At 45.6% G+C, this 20,903-nt stretch overlaps 1 protein-coding gene across 1 annotated transcript in view; it reads left to right on the top strand.

The window, feature by feature from the left end:
* HPSE2 (heparanase 2 (inactive)) overlaps window positions 1–20,903 on the top strand; it is a 113,692-nt gene that overhangs the window by 90,697 nt on the left and 2,092 nt on the right. Inside the window, exons 7-11 of the mRNA XM_035133543.2 lie at window positions 3,919–4,012; window positions 6,769–6,875; window positions 11,109–11,223; window positions 17,493–17,638; window positions 20,003–20,149. Of these exons, the coding sequence (XP_034989434.1) occupies window positions 3,919–4,012; window positions 6,769–6,875; window positions 11,109–11,223; window positions 17,493–17,638; window positions 20,003–20,149 (609 nt within the window). The remainder of the gene's footprint in view (window positions 1–3,918; window positions 4,013–6,768; window positions 6,876–11,108; window positions 11,224–17,492; window positions 17,639–20,002; window positions 20,150–20,903) is intronic.

A 20,903-nucleotide genomic window follows, 5' to 3' on the forward strand; every position in this document is an offset into this window, starting at 1 on the left:
GTGAAACATTTGTTGTAAGAATGCATTGAGCATTTTGCTGCAGAAGAATTCACTCTACAGGAGATGCCCTTAAGACTGAAACGGATGAAAGGAATTCAAAGTGGAAAATGTGCAGTATCCTGTAGTGTGTGTCTACTCATCTGGGTGGTTAGCGTCCATCTCTCTATCACGAAGGACAACGCCCATTCATATGGGTCACACAACATTCCCTCCTCCCCCACCCAAATCTAACATGAACTGTTTGAGAAAACCAGCACTTTTAGACAGCAGCAACGGCATGGGTTTAATTACAGAAAGTTGTACTAATGCTGGGCCTGGTTCTTTGCTACTTGTTCGGCACCTTGATTCCATGAAATTGATAGCCCTTTTCAGGGGAAAGTTCTGGGGAAACTTCACCCACCCACCCTTCCCTATCATATAAGCTCCTGCTTTTTCTGGGGGAACTTCATCTGCCCTCCCCTTTCTCTGTAAAGAGTGCCTGCTGCCATCCTTGCTGTAGTTGCTTTGTAAGGGAAAGGTTAGTTGCTAAAAAAGCAGTGTGTGTGCCCCAGCACTGGAGCAAAACAGCAGGCACAATGAGTTTTCACTGAAACTGGGCAGCATCAGAGGTGAGGGATACAGTATGTTGTATTGAATCGTTAGAATTTGTTTTAGAAGTGATCAAAGCAGATTGGTAGACAGGCAGTGCAAAGGGGTAGGGCTCACAAACATCACCATCCACATCGCAAACCAATCGCCCCAGAGTCAGACTTCAAACACTTGCAGAGTACAGTTGAAACAGAATGTCCAGAAGTGGCTAAAATCCAAAGCTATAAGGGTCTGGGATCACACCTGAAAAAAAGGAAATGGCATATGAGAAACAGGCAGAGGGCCTTCTCAGTAGGGGCGCCTGCCCTGTGGAATGCCTTCCCATCAGATGTCAAAGAAATAAACAACTATCTGACTTTTAGAAGACATCTGAAGGCAACCTTGTTTAGGGAAGTTTAATGTTTGATGTTTATCGTGTTTTTAATATTCTGGGCAGATTGGCAGGGGTATACATAATATATCATCATCATCATCATCATCATCATCATCATCATCATCATCAAGATTTTCAGGAATTGAGAGGGAGCACATGGTGACAATACCAGAGATGGAGGAAGTATTTTGTGCAGGAAACCTGTGCCTTGCTGAGTAGCTGCAGGGGGAAGGTGCCAGCCTCCCCTTCCCCTGCTAGTGACAAAAAACTGGGAGGTGGGACGAAGAGAGGAGGTGGTGGGGCTCTAATTCCAAGCAGGCCTTCCTGAAGCAGGAATGGATTTGGAAATTCCTGAGTGTTGGGAAGTGGCTTTAATGCAATTAACTGAAATAAAAGGAGGGGGTCAGATAATGGGGCAAAGGTTCCTCTACCATAAAGAGGAGTAAAACAAAAACAGCTGTTCTGAAGCCCTCAAACTCTGCTCATTAAATTCCATCTGAGGCTAATGGTTTGGGCCGTTAATTGTGGGTGGTGTCTTAAAAAGATAATGGTGCTTTCATAGTTTTGCTTAGTGTAAGAGGCAGCTGGCATCCCAACTCCCCAGAAATGGCTTCCATGGGCTTTTAAGCATGCAGGTAGGCAGGAAGCACAGTGCAGACAATGATGTGGTACTGAATTGCATGATTAGATATGTACCATATTTTTCCAGGTATAAGACTAGGTTTTTTTCCTTTTAAAAATGTCCAAAATTTGGGGGCGTCTTATACATGGATAGATCTCTCCCCGTTTTCTTAAATCGGACGCCCCCAAAATAGGGGGGCGTCTTATAGATGGAAAAATATGGTATGTAGACATTTATTGTCCACGATTCAGCATGGGCTTTTGCTGCTGAAGTTAACATGTTGATGGGGAGAGGAAAAGAACCCTTCCAGTCTTCTTTAAGTTCTTGAACTGGAGAGCTGCCAGCAGAGCAAATATATTGCTAGACACCACCCCAATCTCCATGAGTGGTGTGAGATTCTAAGGGATGCAGACACACTAACCAGGGTCTGTGTTTCCTTTTGGGACAATGTGTCACAACAGAGACTGTGGTGTCTTTATGATATAGGAAAAGAATGATTTTTCTGCTACCACTGAAGTTGATATTATTCTGCTCAGAAGCCTGATTGAGCTTCAAACTAATGCTCTTGGGAAGGAGTGTGGTCTGTTGGGCCTATGCCAAACTTTTAACAACTTCTCCATTAATTTCCTAACCCCAAACCTCACAGTAACTACACCATTCAGTTGTAGGGCTCAACTCCTGCCATATTTGTCCAAACAGCATTTCCCACTATGCTTCCAGATGTGCTAGCAAACACTTTAAGTCAAACATGCTGTGCAGTCACTTCGTTTTAATCCAAGGGTTGTGTTGACATGTAACACTAAAGCAAGGTGTGCGACTTGTTTATCCGTAATGTGCACTAGCACTCCTGTTTTGCTCTTCCCAGCTGAGAAAAGCAAACCACAACCACAACTTTAGCATTATGTCCAAACCAGTGTGCATTATTTGTTCCTCTCCAAACTAACCATGATGTGAAGCCAAGGTTTTATTATTCTTGTCTTGTCTTGCCGACTGTGGTTTGTTTGGGAGCAATGTACTAGGAGGAGCACTTGCTGGGATGACATCATGCCAAGCCAGAACTTGTGGTTCGTTGCTCCCAGCTGGATGAAGGGAGGAGCAAAGCAGGAATGCTTGAACTGTCATCAACATACAACGTGTGCATATTATGGTTCAAAAAAACAACACACATCTTGCCTTAGCATTACATGTGAACTAAAGTTCTGTCCCACCTTGCCTGTCTGGTGACCAGTCTCTCATGTTTGGAAAGAAAACTCCCAGGTGTGTCTTAGAACAAGCACATCCTTGCCTGTTATTTTCCAGCCTTATGTGAAACTTTCTAACCCAAGTCTAAATCCATCTGGTACTTTTTCAGAAAAGATCCTCTGCTGGCACTATCCTTCTGCTTACAATGTTGCCTCTGCAATAAATCTACTGTAGTCCCATTTACCCTTCCTTTCTTTTCATTCATGCATTGATTTGTTATACCTATATATTGCACTCTTTCATGGGGAAACTCAGCTTGGCTAATGGAGGGTGGTAATGGCGGGGTCAGTGTATGGTTTCTGAAACATCGGTCCAGATATCTCTTTACAGGATCTGGATCAAATCAACTATCCATCTAGTTGAGCACCCTTTTCCCCATAGTGACCAACCACATGCCTTTGGAACACCCACAAGTGCATGAACACAATAGCCCTTCCCTGCTATTGCGTCCCAGAAACTAGTGCTAAGGGACCAACTGCCCCTCAAACCTGGTGAAGAATCGTGCATTTCCTGTTCTTTCATGTGTCAGAAAGAACAGGGTGGTGAGGTTAGTTGTACCAGTGTATTTATACTTGGTCCATCAATTAATTTACACAATGTGAGCAGAAGGGCCTGATTGGATGGGCAAGCTTGAGGTTGGGAACCTTAATAATATTTTCCTCTTTATTTTGCACCAGATGTGGTGCTAGGCACTGTGCGGAACATAGAAATGTTCCGCTTCCTGTCTTCATTAGATGGACAAGTTAGTAGAAAGAAGAGATCAGGGACTAATTGCACAATTACTTGTACAAATGGAAGTGGAGGTGCAGGCAAAGACTTTGCTGAAGAGATGGATTATGGAGGGGCTTTTAGAAGAGAGGGAAATTGTGGGGAGGGTCCTCTGGGCACAGGGAGCATCCTGTGGTAGAAGGCACAGAGAAGAGAGTGGTAGAAGAAACAAAGGTCAGTAAGAGCAGCTCATCTTATGCAGAACAGAGATCAACCTTTGGGGAACCCCAAATGTGGGCATCAGAGGCGCGGTCCTTAGCCAGGGTGAGGGAGAGCACATAACTGCAGCCCCTCTCTGACTGTTGCCTTCTCATTTTCATTCCAGTTACTACCTTGATGGCCGAGTGGCCAAGGTGACGGACTTCCTGAAAACGCGCCTGTTAGACACACTCTCTGACCAGATCAGGAAAATCCAGAAAGTGCGTGAGTGAGAGGGATGGCTGGGGCAAGAGGGCAGCATGTCTCCAAGGGTGGGGAGCTTTCTCCTGGGCTCACTCTGCCCAGTGCTAGACGCACCTAGCACAGGTTTCAGTTGGGACCAACCTTGCTACTTATGGGCCCTGCAGGATCCCAGCTTTCAGGTCAGGCTAAGCAAAGCTGGGAGAGTAGGTATGAAGATATCCAGGATATGCCCCATAGACAGGCTCTGTACCTATGGGAGCATTGGGAATGGCTACTTTGGAGTCAGTCAAGCTGTAGTAGTATCAGAACATCTGGTAGATTATGGCATACATGTACTGTAGTCTCAATAAGATAGGAATTGAGGGTGAGGCAATAGACCTTTCGAAATTAAAATGAAAAGTGAGATGGAATCTTTTCCTGGATCATTGTACATCATAGGAAATATGGCTCCTCTTTATGGAATGCACCTTGCTTAGCTATGAGGCTTCCTGGCAGGAATGTTTGATCCATTGTTGGCTAGAATGGTTGACTCGTCAAAACAAACATGATTAATCAGAGAGGACTTTTTTGTCTTAATTTGGTGTCAGATTTTCATCTGTGCTATCAGGCTGATCCTAATAGGGGACCAATCATTCTGTTAGAGAACCCAACACAAATATTAGGTGAAGTGCCGCTAATTAAAGTTATGAGCCCCTTTCTATGCTCTTGCCTTGTTTTATTGCTACAAGACGCTGCCTTCAGGTAATGAAGCCAGGTCTGGCAAGTGGCCAGATCTCCTAGGCACTCTGACAGGTCTCCTGTGCAGAGGCAGAAGGAGCTGCAAGCTGGCATCCTCAGTCCTTGTTGTCACTGATGTGCTTTTGTTTGCTGGCGCCGTCTTGTCCTGGGCATGTCTGTGCTGCCAAAGTTTGTCTTGTGTTATGCTGGCATTTCCCAGGCCGGTATCTCTTATGCCATGCTCATATCTCCATTTCACCACTTCAGATGCTTAGCAAAGTACCACTGCCCAATTTGGTCTTAGAATCAAGAATTGTGAGAATGTTTTGGCTGCTCCAAAACTAGCAAGTTTGTTGCCACCCTATGCCCAGAACTACGTATTATTACTCTCATTATGCAATCTGGCACGGTTGTGACGTGAGATTGCTTCATAGTTCCTACCACCATAGTGCCTATTCTCAGTTTCTCAGGAACAGTTTAGAGTCTGAAATTCTGTCCTGGCTTATGGAGGCGTTAGACCCTGTGCACCCATGTAGATAATAATAATAATAATAATAATAATAATAATAATAATAATAATAATGGGACCCAGGTGGCGCTGTGGTTAAACCACTGAGCCTAGGGCTTGCTGATCAGAAGGTCGGCGGTTCGAATCCCTGTGACGGGGTGAGCTCCCGTTGCTTGGTCCCAGCTCCTGCCAACCTAGCAGTTCGAAAGCACGTCAAAATGCAAGTAGATAAATAGGAACCGCTACAGCGGGAAGGTAAACGGCGTTTCCATGTGCTGCTCTGGTTCGCCAGAAGCGGCTTTGTCATGCTGGCCACATGACCTGGAAGCTATACGCCGGCTCCCTCGGCCAATAATGCAAGATGAGCGCGCAACCCCAGAGTCGGTCACGACTGGACCTAATGGTCAGGGGTCCCTTTAATAATAATAATAGTAATATCTGGCTGGGTTTCCCCAGCCACTCTGGGCGGCTTCCAACAGAAAAATAAAATACAGTAATCTATTAAACATTAAAAGCCTCCCTAAACAGGGCTGCCTTCAGATGTCTTCTAAAAGTCTGGTAGTTGTTGTTCTCTTTGACATCAGATGGGAGGGCGATTGGCCATCTGAGCACTAACCAGATATCCCCCCTTTCATTTGGCTGCTATTACTTTATTTAGTTCTTTGGCAAATTTACACATTATACTTGTACATACAGTGAGGAGCTACGTCTGATCCCAGCTCCATGGTGCATTGTACTTATATCATAAAAGCAGTGAAAAATGTGTTAGCTGTGCACACGCTTATGTATATACACATTACAAATACAGTGTGTGAAAGTGGCCCTTTTGTGCAGTGCTGGTTGAAGGGCAGCTTTCAATGAACATATATGCAAAGGAGTCACCATGTGAGGATCAGAAATGATCAACTTTTTAAAACTGAGAATGAGGGCAACCTTTGCTGCATAACTGCTATGTGGGGATGGATGGTGGTCCAGTCAGGAAGATGTTAGGGTTGCCCCATGGTTAGATGGCATGCCAGCCTAATGTGATGTAACTTGGAAGGGAAGTTTTATCTGTGTCTATCCTACACAAGTTAGTGTGTGCTGGTAATTTCTACTTCTGTAAGGAGATGGGACTTTGAAGAAATAACACCCCCATCTTGCAACAGTGGGGTGCTTTCTTAGCCAACATGCTATGTGGTGCTTCAGATGGGACACATAAGCCTAGGGAAGGGATCAGAGGCTCCTTGGGCACTTAAGAAATGGTCAAAGTGAAAGCCTGCAAAGACCTGTATGTTAAGGGGTTGGAGTAAGATCGGTGCAGGTACTGGAAGTGGGAGAGAGGTGAAGAAGGTTAATGCCAGGCAATGGGTGGTGTTGGTAAGATATATATATTTTTTAGCTCATGGTGTTTCCCACCACTACTCACCTGTACCCTGTGACCTCACTAAACTGTGCAAAGTCAAGCAATCCTATTTGTGCTAACCTGTCCACATCCATAGCATTTTATGAGTACTAGCTGCCTACTGAAGATTACTGACCATCCTTGCCCTTTCATTTTGGCAATAGGTTGTCAATGCACATGTGCCTGGAAAAAGGATTTGGCTCGAGGGCATCGGAGCCACCTCTGAAGGAGGCATCACCAACCTCTCGGATTCCTATGCTGCCAGCTTCCTGTGAGTCAACCTGAATGTGGTGGTGGTGTGTGATATGGAGACAGGGAATTAATCAAGGGATAATTAATCAATAGGTATGTCAGCTGGTTGTCGCCTGGCTGCTTGTCCTTGAGTACAAGGATCACTCACCAGTTCCCCAGTCCAGCGCCCCAAATCCAGTTTGGAACCCCAGCAAGGAGGTTGGGGAGAGGTTAACTCTTTGCATCTTGCTGCAGTCCCAGTCTGGATTGGGGAGGGCAGCATACATTGAAAACAACAAAAACAAAAAAAGGTTCTGACATGGGGTTTTTGTTTTGTTTTGTTTTCAATGAAAATTACAGGCCCAGGAAGCACAATCCACATTGAGACAACAGCAGAAGGGCAAAGGATTAAAGCCCCCCACCCCCAGTGAACTGATTCTCTGCCTCATTTCCAGAATAAAAGTTTAAGAACACTTTGCGCATTGATCTAGACCCACTTAACTGGGAGTGAGTCCCATTTAATTTAATGAGCAGTCCTGTTTTACTTGAGAGTAGACATGTATAGAATTGCACTGAAAAGCAACAGCCCTATGCACACTTTCGTCTGAGTAAACATACATAGGATTTCACTGTGAATGCATTACTGTATTGTAAATTCTTCATAAGGAATTTCCCACAGAAAGCATCTGTTTACCAGAAAGAGACAGGAAAAACTTTATGACTGTAAGACCACTTGGACAATGGAACAAACTGCCCCAAAGTTATGGAATTTCCTTCCATGGAGAAACTTTTTAAGGATAAAGTGGATGGCTAGTTTTCAAGTTCTAAGGAAATCCTGCCAGTGAAAGAGGCTGTTTTCAATGAGGTCCCATTCCATCCCATTCACTTATCCAAAGTGCGTACCTTGCCTGTTCTTCAGGATGGTTTTTTACAGCCTGGCTTTGCCATTGACAAGGGTGATTCAAGGCTATGTGTCTTTTCTCCCTTCTGTACAAGTAAAGAAAATTGGTCCAGTGAAGCACAAAACTCAATTTCATGAGAATTTTAGCTTTCTTTACCACCCAAGTAAGAAGGCTTTGGATGCTTATGTGGTAGGTTTGGAACATTTTCTGGAGACATCTCTGACGTCAGAGAATTGAGTAATTTAATATTTTCTGTGGTCAGAGAGCCTTGCAGAGCTCCTTGTCCCTCCCAGTGACTTACAGAAATGGAATATATTTTTAAAAAAAATAAAAATAAACACCAATTTGTTTTATCTGTATACTTTATATCAGCCGTCCGAACCAGGTGCTTTCCAGATGTTTTGGACTACAAATCCCATCATCCCCAGCCCATTCTGGCTGGGGCTGGTGGGAGTCACAGTACAAAACATCTGGAGAACACCAGGTTGGAGAAGACTGTTTTATACAGAGTCCAGCTTTTTGGGGCACAGAGTTTGGGATATCTCAGCGTGATGTTTGTTTGTTTGCTTGCTTGCTTGCTTGCTTGCTTACACATACCTCTGGCTTCCTTTCCCAGCAGCTTGGTCAGAGTGCTGATTGGCTGAAAGTTCCTATTCCCTTATTCTCCTCCCTTCCAGCACCCACCCTGTTTGTCTTTGTTCATTAGAATGTCAGGTGTACAGTGAAGATGGTGTAGCTGTATATCAGCAGACAGGATTTACTTGAAAATTGCTGCCCGCTCTGTGCTATTTTACACGTACAACCCAATTCTGTGCATGCCTCCTCCCAAGTCAGTCAGTCATGCTTACTCCCAAATTCACTGGGGTTTACTAACCATATAAGTAAGATTGCAGCCTCGCAGCTAAAATGAGTAAATAAAAATGACTTCTAAAATTGCATCTTTTCTTTCTATTTTATTTCTGTGCAATCGCTTTGCTTTCTCCCTAACCTCAGGGACCATCACTGATAGTCATGGAATTGTTTTTTTGGCTATCACTGAATATCTCAGCTGGGATCTATATAACTGTGTACAGTAATTCCAGCACAGCCTTTAATGGAAACAGGGAAAATGTGTAGCATTAACCGTGTTCCCAAAAGTGGTTTTCACCAGATAACTTCACAACATTTTATCACATTAGCATCTATCTCTTGAAAAACGCTTGAGTTTCTGTTGCCAAAAGGGCAGAGGACTTTTATCAGAGTGCAGGCAGGATAAGAAAGTACTGTAGTGCTGTGTGCTGGATTGGTAGGGATACTTGAAGAATTTGTTGTTGGTTTTTTTTTTGCAAATTCCAGTTCAAACCAGTCTGATCTGGATTAATGTAATTATTCACAAAATTTCACACTTTTCTGAATGTTGCAACTCAATTTTCAGCAGTTTAAACAAGGGATTGATTGTGTGTGTATTTTGATGTGAATCTGTTTGTGTGTTTTCATGCTGACCTAAAACCACATACAAACTGATGCAGAAATAAACTAAATTTTAAGACTGGCAAAATGAGAAACTGAAAGAAACTAAATTGTCATGTTTGCTCATTCCTGGTTAAACATGGCAAAATGCATTTAAAATTAATATTATGAGAAAGAGTATATTAGAAAAAGTATTTTAAGAGAAAAAGCCTTTAAAAATAACTATTTAAAAATTGGTTTTTATCTAACTAGCCCATCATTGCATACATGGAATGACTTTTGTAAGTACAGTGGAGCTTCCCCTATCCTCCAGTCTGCTCCCCACAACCCTCTGGAGCAGATTTGGGGGTGACATGGGGGGAGGAGAGAGAGAGGTATTCCATTGCACTTGCAGAAGTCATTCTGCACATTCACTATTTAGCTAGATTCAATCCATATCTTTAAAATGTGAATTTTTGTGCAGGTTTTTAAAAATATTTGTTGATCAATGCAGGAAAAAACAAATCCATGCAAAAGTGACACAGGTGAACACATGCAAAAAGCAACATGGACTTCAATTGATTTGTCCACTGCTAGAGTATTGAAAAAGAGACATTGCACTTCAAAATTTCATCCACACTAGTCTAGAACCCTTTCGAATTAAGGCATTATTTTTCCACAGTTAGCAATTTCCATATGGCACTTGTTATAGCACTATATTATATGAAGATGCTGGTCCCTATGGCAAAGATTCTTCTATAATGTTTACTACGAAGTAAGTCCCTTTCTGGGAAGGTTGCCTGTAACTTTATGAAGAAGCTTCCTCATTGTGTCTTCTGCCTTTAAGTGCTTCCTATTCATGAAGGCAGCAGCAGTGTTGAAGAACTTCTTAATTAGTCTCTGTTATTGTGTATGGGGTGCTTTCTTTTCATTTTTGAATTTTCTTTTCAACTGTAAAATAATGCTATTTCAGGAAAAAAGAAGAAGAAGAAATCCATAGTTAAAACTCACCAGGGTACAAATAATTGACTAATTAAGGGGTAATGAAAAGACAGATTGTTGTTTGCACTGAACAATAATAAAGCTTATAATTAAAGACACAGTAGCCGTAGTGGTTTGCTAGTCCACATTGAATATTGCAATTGCATTTTACCTCTTAAAAACCAAACAAATCAGCTTTGCAAAAAGGCAACACAGACAACACAATCATTCCAACTGGTTGACTATGAGCTCATTTGAATTCTCCATAAAAATGACTGAATAAAGAATAGTAATTCCATACTATAAACAGTCCAATCTCTGCTCAGCAGTGAACCTCAATGGGTGACTTCAGGCCAGTCACTATTGCTCAGTTTAAACTACCTCACAGGGATGCTGTGAGGAAAAAATGGAGATGAAGACATTTGTAGTGTACTTCCTTGATGGAAGGAACTAAATCTGTTGTTAACACTTCAGTTGCTGAAGTATGGGCAGGGCTGTCTTAAGCATGACTGGTGCCGTGGCGCGCCGGATCCCTCCGGCGCCCCCCCCCCCGCCCCGTTTCTGGTGTGGCAGGCGGGCAGGCGCAGCGCGGCTGCCGCCTGGAGGGCCGGTGCCCTGCGCCATCCAGCCTGGCCGCCCCCTGTTGCGACGCCCCTGTGCACGGTGGAGGCGGCCTCAGGCCCGCACGCCTGCGGAGAGCGGCCTGAACAGCTGAGAGGCGAGCCTAGGGCTGCACCCGGCGCGCCTGGGGTGGCCTCTGCTGCACCTCTCAGCGGGCGCAGCAGGTGCAGCAGCGCCCCTGGTGGCCTGGTGCCCCGCGCCACCGGACCCGGGCCTAGAGACGGCCCTGAGTATGGGAGCCAAGAATCTGTGGGGCTGAGTCAGAATGTAGAAGAATGTTCTGGGGATCCATGGCCTGCTACTCTCTGAAATACTGATTAAGTCCTCTGTTTTTTTGCCAGGTGGCTCAACTCTCTTGGGATGTTGTCCAGTCAAGGCATTGATGTAGTAATGCGACACTCATTTTTTGACCATGGGCACAACCATCTTGTGGACCAGAACTTCAATCCTTTGCCGGTAGGTGTACAACACCATGTTCCATTCTGCATCTTTTGAATTTGCCCCATCATCAGTCTGTTCTTATTGGGTCTCTGCCACACAAGACTGCTTGGTTCCTTGTCTATTTGCTATAGGTATGCAGTGTGACCGTGGTTTTGCCCTATTCTCCACACCTCTTTTGCCCTATTCTCCACACCTCTTTTTACACACACACACCATCCTTTTTGCAGTTGCTGTTTCAGAACAGCAGTTATTTTCTTAACCGATAAAGATATATGACATGTTGACTCACACACACTACATCTTATATTCACATATTTATTTATTACTACACTAGTATCATGAAGCCCGTTAAATTAACGGGTGCTAGAACAGTGACAGGATCGGGCTGCGCTCACAGGCAAAACCCAACGGCTGCCCGTGGGGCACATGCGCAGTAGCGCAAACCCAGGGACACAGGGACTGGACGCAGAGACACTTGGACTTTATTATATAGGATTATTATATCCCACTTTTCCTCCAGAGAGCTCAAGGTAGCATAGGTAATTCTCCCTCTCCACATTTTATCCTCACAAAACCCCTGTGAGGTAAATTAGGCTGAGAGACAGACCCAAGTGAGTTTCATGGCTGGGTGAGGTTTTGAACTCTGGTCTCCGAGGTCTAAGGCTGTGTTCACACCATACATTTAAAGCACTATGATACCACTATGATACAGTCATGGCTTCCCTGCCAAGAATTCTAGGAGCTGTGGTTTGTTAAGGGTGCTGAGAGTTGGTACGAGGTCCCTATTCCCCTCACAGCAGTACAGTTTTACAGTTTTACAGGGAACTCTGGGAATTGTAGGTCTGTGAGGGAAACAGGAGCCTCCCAACAACTCTCAGCTCCCAGAATTCTTTGGGGGAAGCCATACCTGTTTAAAGTGGTATCACAGTGCTTTGAATATATGGTGTGAATGTGGCCTTAGTCCAACTTTCTAACCACTAAACTACACCGCTTCTCCACTGTACTCCGCTCTCCACTATACGAGCTCTGTCCCCATCTACATTTCTGTGTCCCCATTTCAGGCCAGGGCTGGCTATCCCTTTCCCTGTTGTCAGATGTGCAACACAGCACCCACCCCTTTCTCTTATCTCTCTCCGCCTGTCCACTTGCAGTGTCTCTGCCATATCAGTCTCAGTTTTTCCTCCCTGCCTTTCCTGTTCCCAGCCAGTAAATCAGGGGATTTGTGCTTGACTTCTGTGCCCTTGACCTGTTCCTCAGACTCTTGGCTGCATCACAAAAAAATAAAGAAAGAAAGAAAAAGCTATGAGCAGCTGAAAATCCACTGCTCCTTGTGGCCTGTTTGAACTCGGCTTGAAAATACATTTTTCCAGATTGGTTTCTTTCAGTGCTAATAGGAGACATTAGTTAATGTCAAGCACAACATGTTGAAAGCAGATGGGGCAGGGTTACCTCTGGAGCTGGAACTTAGTCCACTGTGAAAGTCTCTGTGGGACCCTTGTGGGGTACACAAGAGCAATAGAGTCAGGGTTTTCTTGGGGGGGGGGTGTGCACAAGCGGGAGAAGGGGGGGCAGGAGAGGAGTCTTAAAGAGTTCTGAAAACATGCTGTAGAAACAACCAAAGTCAGGGCAGCCGGCTCCTTAGGGAAAGACTAAAGAGCCAGGAAAACGGAGCTGAACGCAGTTTAGATTTATAGGAACGAAGGTGAAAGGAGTTCACAACTTCACACAGCAGGGCAGTTCCCTCCAGTTTAATGCAAACCCGCTCATTTGTAGCTCTTCAAAAAGGCTGAGGCCGTTGCTCTTCCAAGCGCTCAGGACTCTAATAAGGAAACCGTATGTAAAAGGTCTTTAAAAGTAGCAGGTTTTCTTTTCATCTTTTTTTCAGTCTAATAAATTCTACACCTTGCAAGTGGAACTCTTGGCAGCGCCGAGAAGCTCTGGATCTCCTCTGCCAGGAATTTACAAGCCTGGTCCAGGGTACCAATCTGAGAGACACTGCCAGCAGGCCCCTGGAATGCAGCGGTGGGGATCTGGGAAGCAGAAGGGCTGCCGCAAATGCGGAGCCCTGCCTGTAATGAGCTGTAGATTTTGCATTCTTCTGCAGCTGAGTCCCTGGGAGACTCAGGACTTCTTACAATTGTCTCTCAGATAATCAGCTGTTGGTTCTGGCTCCTTCAGCCTCACATCTTCGGGCATCAGGAAAACGGATTAGAGAAGTCAAAAACCCCTCCCCATTAAAAAAAAGAAAAGGAATTGTAGAGCTGGAGGTGACTGTGAAGGCCATCTAATACAACACCCTGCAATGCAGGAATCTTTTGCCCAATGTGGGGCTCAAATCCACAGCCCTGTGATTAAGAGTCCCATGCTCTACCATGGGTGGATCAAGGGTACAAAAAGACATTGTGTTTTTTCTCCAGTGATCAAGGGACGTTGGAAAAAGCAGGTTATCCTTAACCTCCAATTCGTATTCTTCCCTTGAAAGACGGAGAGGGGGAGCATTTCTTGGAGGCTGCTTTATTCATGATGCTTTGGTCCAGAAGGGCAAAAAAGGGGGGGGATAGGATCTGATTTGATATTTTAATGCTTTAATGAATTTGTCTTGTTCCTCCCCTAGAGGACTAGGTCAACAGGTGACTAATGTATGAAATAAATAAATATGTCTAATAATGAGGTGGAGGGGAAGAGGAAAGGATATATAGCTTACAGCTAATGATCAGCCTACCAGGGGACACATGCAGAAGAACAAGTGTTACATGGTCCCAAACCAAAATTACATATGCCATCAACTGAGCATGCCAATATAGTATTTATTTGTGCTTTTATTTTGTGTATTTATCTTGTGAGCCATCCATCCTGAGATCTTTGAGTGAAGGACAGTATATACATTTAATAAATAAAATAACAACATTTTTCTCTAAGAAACCCCCCCCCCAAAATAAGTCATTTTCTCTAAGTCACTGCTATACCAGGTGACTGAGAGTATGGGGCCCCCAGAAGGGTCCAAGTCTTGGGGGGGGGGTGGAGATGTGTGTGAGAGAGATGTAGGAGAGTTTCCTGTAGGATTTGCAAGTGCTTCAAGGTAGTTTGTCCTAATGTGGAAGAGGACTCCCTCTTCTGTGCTATTTATCTTCAGGGCACTGCACTTTGAATCACTGTCCTTCCATTTCTTTTTTAAAAAGCATCTCTCATTACACTTTTAGCCAATATCTTTCCTTTTGCCCTCAGCAGGTGAGTTGCTAGAGGGTTTTTGTTTTAAAAAAACAGCAACAATAACAGCAAGGCCAGACTGAACCTGGGGTGAGGTGTGGCGGCCGCTCTTTTCCCGTGGGAGCTATCACTGAGATGAAAGCAGCCGTTTGGGCCTGTGTAGGGCTGCTGGGATGTGAAACCAAATCCTCCCTCTCACTCGGTGACAAAGACTTTTCCACATGCTGCCTTTCCTTTGTGCAGACCCTTAGCTGCTGAGAGAAGTCACTGCATCAATCACTGCCTTAGCCTGGCTGCCCATCAGCTGGCAACGAACTCAGGCTGGGCGCCCATTGCAAGAGCTCCATTCCTTGGCTTTCTGTGCCATGGCCCATCCAGCTCAGTCAGAATGAAAGCTCCAGCTACAGAGATGCTCTGCCGAAGCTGAGCTCATGTGGCCGAGTTCAGAGATCCAGGGATAATTCAACCTGCCAAGATGAGTCTCTTTCAACTCTGCTGCTGCTCTGAAGATCAAAGATAAAAGACAGCGTCTTCAAATACCACCCATATTCTACGAGCAGAAAATATATAGTGCAGTGGGGCAAAGTTTTCTGGTCCTGCTAGATAGTAAAGTCACAAATCTGCACTTGCTACTAATGAGGAATAAACAGCTTGAACCGGTGGCCTTTGGATTGCCAGGAGGCCGGCCACTTGGCTACCCTAGAAATAGAAGTGGCAATGGTAGTACATCTTGCAGTAGGTGCTGACCCAATTACATCTGCATCTTGGGTCACAAAGGCTTTAATTCCACACACACACACACACACACACACACACACACACACACAGTTCTGTGGATGTAGAGAATGAAGTGGAAAGTGCCTTGTACAAAACAGCCTTGGAGACTTGATTGCCGATGGCACTGAACTCAGTTCCCATCCACCCCCATGCTCTGGACTCTGTCAGGAAGAGGTGATGACAAGGTACAGCTCAGCTATTCCTCCAGCTGCTGCAAGAGCCTGGGAGACTCTTTGCTCCTACCCAGCCGCCATCAGGGCAGGATCCAATTCCTGTCATGTCACAGTAGTGCTTAGACTCCATCCAAGGCAGTCCTGGGCTGATCAGCACAGCTTCAGGTTCTGTGACACATCACATGGCTACTCATCCCACTGACCAGATTTCAGCATCTACCTAGACCCAGGAGAACTTGAAGGGTCAAAGTTGCTCTCTTGTCTTCCTTCTCCTGTCACGTCATGGTTTGAGGGGAGGTCTGTGTCCCATTTGCACTCAAAAGGTATTAGGTTCCACCTGTGCAACCTCAGGTAAGGCTGGGAGAAACCCTTGCTTGAAATCCTGGAGAGCCACTGCTGAGCAGCAGGTACTAGACTGGATACTAATGGTCTATGCCAGAGGTTTTCAACCTCTTGAGCATTTTCAGCTCCCTTGACCAACTACCTTCTTTCTGCAGCACCCCTGTGGTGTTCAGGAGCCCAGTTATGTCACCTCTTGCCTGCCAAGCTGGTAGCATCTCACCCTTTTTCAAACACCCTCCCTTGTGGCGTGTGCCCTCCTCCTCTGGTCTCTGAGCTGCCTCAGCTCCTGGCAACTAGCAGCCCTTGGCCAGCCCCCAAGGCACCATTCACCTGGGGAACTTGTAGCCAGGGCTGCTGCAGCTAACAGCTGTGCAAGCCTTTGGGAGGCAGAGATGCAAGAGGGCATCAGAGGAGTGAGGGAAGGAAAGATGGACAGAGGCCATTGTTGCCCGTGGCACCCATGACCATACCATCATTCAAGGCATCCCAGGGTGCCACAGCACACTACTGTAGTTGAAAACCACTGGTCTATGCAACACCCTGTCCTGTGTCTAAGGGAAATTAAGGCCAACAGATGCTTGAAAAGGAATGTGTTAAGTGAGCTTCCAGGAAAAACATGACAATGGCAGCCCTTGGGAGATACTCCCAGGCTACTCTCAGCTTACTCCCAGCTTTCTCCAGCCTGCAGGCCTAGTTAAGCCTGCCGGGTTTCCCAATTTGGTCCATGGGAGCATTTTGCCCAGGCCATGCCTACCTGTAACGCACTGGGCATCATATGAAAGGTAAATCTATTGTAAAGTTGTGGGGCAGGTAAGGCTGTGCTTACAAATGAGGAATTGGGAATGTGTCTGCATTCAGGCACCAGAGGCTGCCTTTGGTCAGGGTCAGGCGTACTTCAAAGTTCCCCTAAAGTTGTCCTTGATCTGAAATTCTGTCTTCTCACACCCCTGGATGATATTGTTCACCACAAATACTCTCGGCCTTTTCTTTTAACACTCTCACAGCTCAGAACTGTGCTGCAGCCTCTGAAAATGAGTTCTGGGTAACTATTCTTTGTAAAGAACAGAGTAACACACCCAGTAGGCACTTTGGCTGGGAGAAAACACCACACTGTCTGCCTCACACTTGCGTGCTGAGTGTGTGTTGTTCTCATACTTGTGGCTGATGGCACCCCTGTTGCTGCGCCTCATGAACATGCGTCTCTGGAAGGAACAGGACGTGAAGTGTGGAGAGCAGAACCACAAGTGACATTTAATGTTCTCCTCTGTTTGCCAATAATAGCTCTCAGAGGACCGCGAGTGAAGGGACTATTATGCTGCTGCTACATGCCAGATTACAGCAACATTTATTCACCATGTGGTTAGTGCACAAATTCACAGCCCTGCTGGCCTGGTTGTAAAGCTATACTGGGCCTCTGGGAATGCATCCTGTAATGGTTCTGCCAGGAGACAGGCAGGTCTGCTGAATAGGACTGCATGGCAGGTCATCTTATTCACACCGTTCCCAATACCTTCTGCCTCTGGACATGTACCTGTGCAAGGAATCCCCAGGCTCCTCTGGCAAAACTCCCTGCAGTGGTATAACTGAGACTAACGGTCACTCATTCTACAGCAGCATAATCCAATATAGGGCAGAGCTTGTAGGTTTTTGGTAGTTATAGTAAAAGGGAGAATTTGAACAGAAGATGCAACATGGGAGAACCATATTAAAAGTAGATCTCTGATCTATATTGAATATGGTGTAATGACTCACCTGCTTTTATGTTTTTCTTTTTCTGTGGGGCAGGATTACTGGCTCTCCCTGCTCTACAAGCGACTTGTCGGGCCCAGGGTGCTGTCTGTGCACGTGGCCGGGCTGCAGAGGAAACCTCGACTTGGCAGGGTGATCCGTGATAAACTGCGCATCTACGCTCATTGCACCAGCTACCACAAGTGAGTTGTCACATGCCGCAAGCACAGCTTCTTGGAACAGAGGTAGGGGCTGGGGCACTGGTGACTGGAAGACCCAAGAGGGGTAACTCAGCGTGGGCCACACCCTCGGACGAAAATGTCACTTGGCATGGAGGAGGAGGAGGATTTGCTACTGTCATTCCTTTCACCTAAGGTTGCAGGGCAGGTTACAACAATAAAAACACAACATTAAAAACAATTCAAAGCAACTTGCAATCTTGGAAACAAAAGTGGGTCCCAAAGCGTATACATCTCTAGTGTCAAAACCCAGGGTAAAGAGGTGCATTCGCAGCCAAAAGCTATTTAATGATAACGATACCTTCCTGTTCCATCCTTCTGAGCTGTCCCTGCCAAAGAGCAGGCCTCTTACTGACACTTGATGTCCCAGGGACAATTAATACAGCAAGGGAGTAGATCTTGTCTATAACCCACCCTTTCTCCACCCCAACCCCCCAAAGAAGGTTTAAGTTATCCTGCTGCAAGGAGGTTATAATGATTGTTTGGGGACCAGGATTTAAGGACCTGCTTTTCTTCTCCCTGCTGCCCCCCCCCAATCCCTGTGCACATATCTACATCCTCACTTGCTCTGGTTGTGGCCGGGGTGGGTGGGGAATGGCTCTGGTGATGATAGGGAAGAGCAGCTATCTCTGGGACTAGGGTGAGTGCCTTTGCAGCCCAACTTTTATCAGGATGAGATCAAGAGAGTGCATTTTCCTCCAAAGGCCCTGGGGGTCTGGTTTCAGTTCCTCCTCCCCCCCCACTCCCCTCACTTGGGGCACCCAGCCTAGCTAGGGTTTCTGTGATAAGCTTTTTCAAAGCATCCTCCTCCGAGCGCAGGGCCTGGGAGTCCCCTGTGTGCACACAGGTCCCCATTGTTGCTTCCTCATTTCGGGCAGATGCTTTCAACAAGCTTCCCCCTCCAGGAGGGAGTCTTGGCCAGTGACTGACAGGTAACTGGCAACTGGGATAGGGACAGGTGGGAAAGGAAAGGCAGCAGGAGCGGGCACAGGTGGGCAGGTCATCCCATGCCCTGGGCATTTGGAAGAGAGACTGCTATTCACTCTCTCTGTCTTCTGTTTTGGGCATTTCTGGCTAAGCTCGCTGCAAAAGCATGAGTACTGTAAAGAGCTTTAGACTCTAGAAATATGGTCTGAGAAAATAATACTTATAAAGCTCTGAATGCCTCATGTTATCTTTACAAAGATCCTGCAACAGAATTGTATTATTGTCCCCATATTACAGATGGGGTCCAAGGCTGAGAAGATAAGTGATTTGCCTAAGGCCACATAGTAAATTCATGCAGTTGAGGGGAGGTTTCAGCTGGGGATTCCCATCTCATGCTCTTAACCTTTCCACCATTTTTCAAACATTCCAAAAGGTGGAGCTTCCTTTAGCAACGTAGCTTCCTTCTGCCTCTTAAATTGACCTCCTTTGACAGTCTTAATGCTGGTAGCGCTTCTCAGGGCCAGCTGCAAATTGTGGCTGATTGAGAGGGATTTGCTTAAAACGGCAAGTGCCTGTTGTCATACACGTTGGTTGCAAAACACACATTAATGACTCTAGAGCCCACTTGGCCATCCCATTGGTTAGAAATGCATGAGCAGCCAGTTTGTTACACACCCACCCTTTCACAGGTTGAAGCGGCTGCCCCCATGGCTATATCAAAGAGCAGTGGACTTGAAAGGCTGTCTAGTCCAGCTCCCTGCTGTAAAGCAGACCCCTCCTTCCATCACCCAGTCAGCCTATGCACTCTGGACCAGAAAATGCCACGTACATAGCACTGTCATCGATCCTTTCTCTTACCAGCTTGGAACCACACTGAAGAATCCATCCCTAGGTAACATCACCTTGCGGTTACTTAAAATCATGGGATGCAACAGTTCCATTTTGTGCCCTGTCTTCACCCAGGCTAGATTGCTTGGCCAAGACATTTTAATAGCTCCACCTTACTGGAGAAATAGGGCTCTGTGTGTGCTGAGGAGTTCAGAGGAGCTGTGCATTGCAGCCACATCATCACACTGGCCAGCTATTGCAGGATATGTCAGAGCCATTCTCTTGCCAAACTTTTCTTTGCAAAGGAGAGAGAAAAGGAAAGTGACCTGACAGGGCAACTTCCTGAATTGGAAGGGCAGGAAACATTTCATACTGTCATGAATTTCAGCTGGACAAAAAGGTCAACAACTTCTGCATAATATGGCCTCATCCTCCAGTTCCTTTGACTGGAGTGATTTTATCCTGGGATCTGCGGAGCAATAAGGGAAGTCCTCGACCTTGATTCTAACAGGAGGTATCTAGGGAATTGTGCACATGACTGACCCTTAGCCACCTTGTCTCTATCTCACACAGCCACAACTATGTCCGCGGCTCCATCACACTTTACATCATCAACCTGCACCGGTCCCGGAAGAAAATCAAGCTGGTGGGAACCCTTCGGGACAAGCTTGTCCATCAGTATGTGCTGCAGCCCTATGGGCAGGAAGGGCTACACTCTAGGTGAGCACTACCATCCTGGTAGGCATTGGGAAGTGGTATCAGAATCTAGCCTCTCCCGATTGACAAGAAAGACCATTGCTGCTAGAGTTCAGTGCCTTGGGGGCGGGGGGAGAAAAGGGAAACTAATAATAATAATAATAATAATAATAATAATAATAATAATAATAATAATAATTTATTTATTTATACCCCGCCCATCTGGCTGGGTTTCCCCAACCACTCTGGGCGGCTTACAACAGAAAAATGAAATAAAATAATATATTAAACATTAAAAGCATATTGATGCAGGTACCAGGCTTGTGATGCTCCCCATCAATTCCCCATTCAGTACATGCACCACCTTTACAAGATGCTGAGCCTAAATTTGATGTAAATTGTACTCCCATCTTTCTGCTGACCAACAGCTGATCCCACAATAAATCTGTTAGCCTGTAAGGTAATGGTCTTTTCCTTCAACAGGCTAATTTACCTACCCCTTTGGAAGTTGCTTCTCTAATGCCATTCAGCTTTATATTACCACTGTAGTACCAAGCAGTTCCTTTCCCCCAACAATCCTCCCGTGCCTGACCAGACTTCTTATGCCCTGCAACAGGACTAATTTGTAAATTGCTACACACTCTCCATTTGTTCACTGTATTTGCCTTATAATCAATCAGGTCAGTGAAGCGACAGGCACCTAAAATGAAACGACATATACAGTAGGGTATGCTGGTGCACATATCTTTAAGCGTCTGCCTGTATTAATTGGGGGAGG

The sequence above is a fragment of the Zootoca vivipara genome, chromosome 5 (genome assembly GCF_963506605.1).
Source record: "Zootoca vivipara chromosome 5, rZooViv1.1, whole genome shotgun sequence".
Classification (NCBI taxonomy): Eukaryota; Metazoa; Chordata; class Lepidosauria; order Squamata; family Lacertidae; genus Zootoca; species Zootoca vivipara.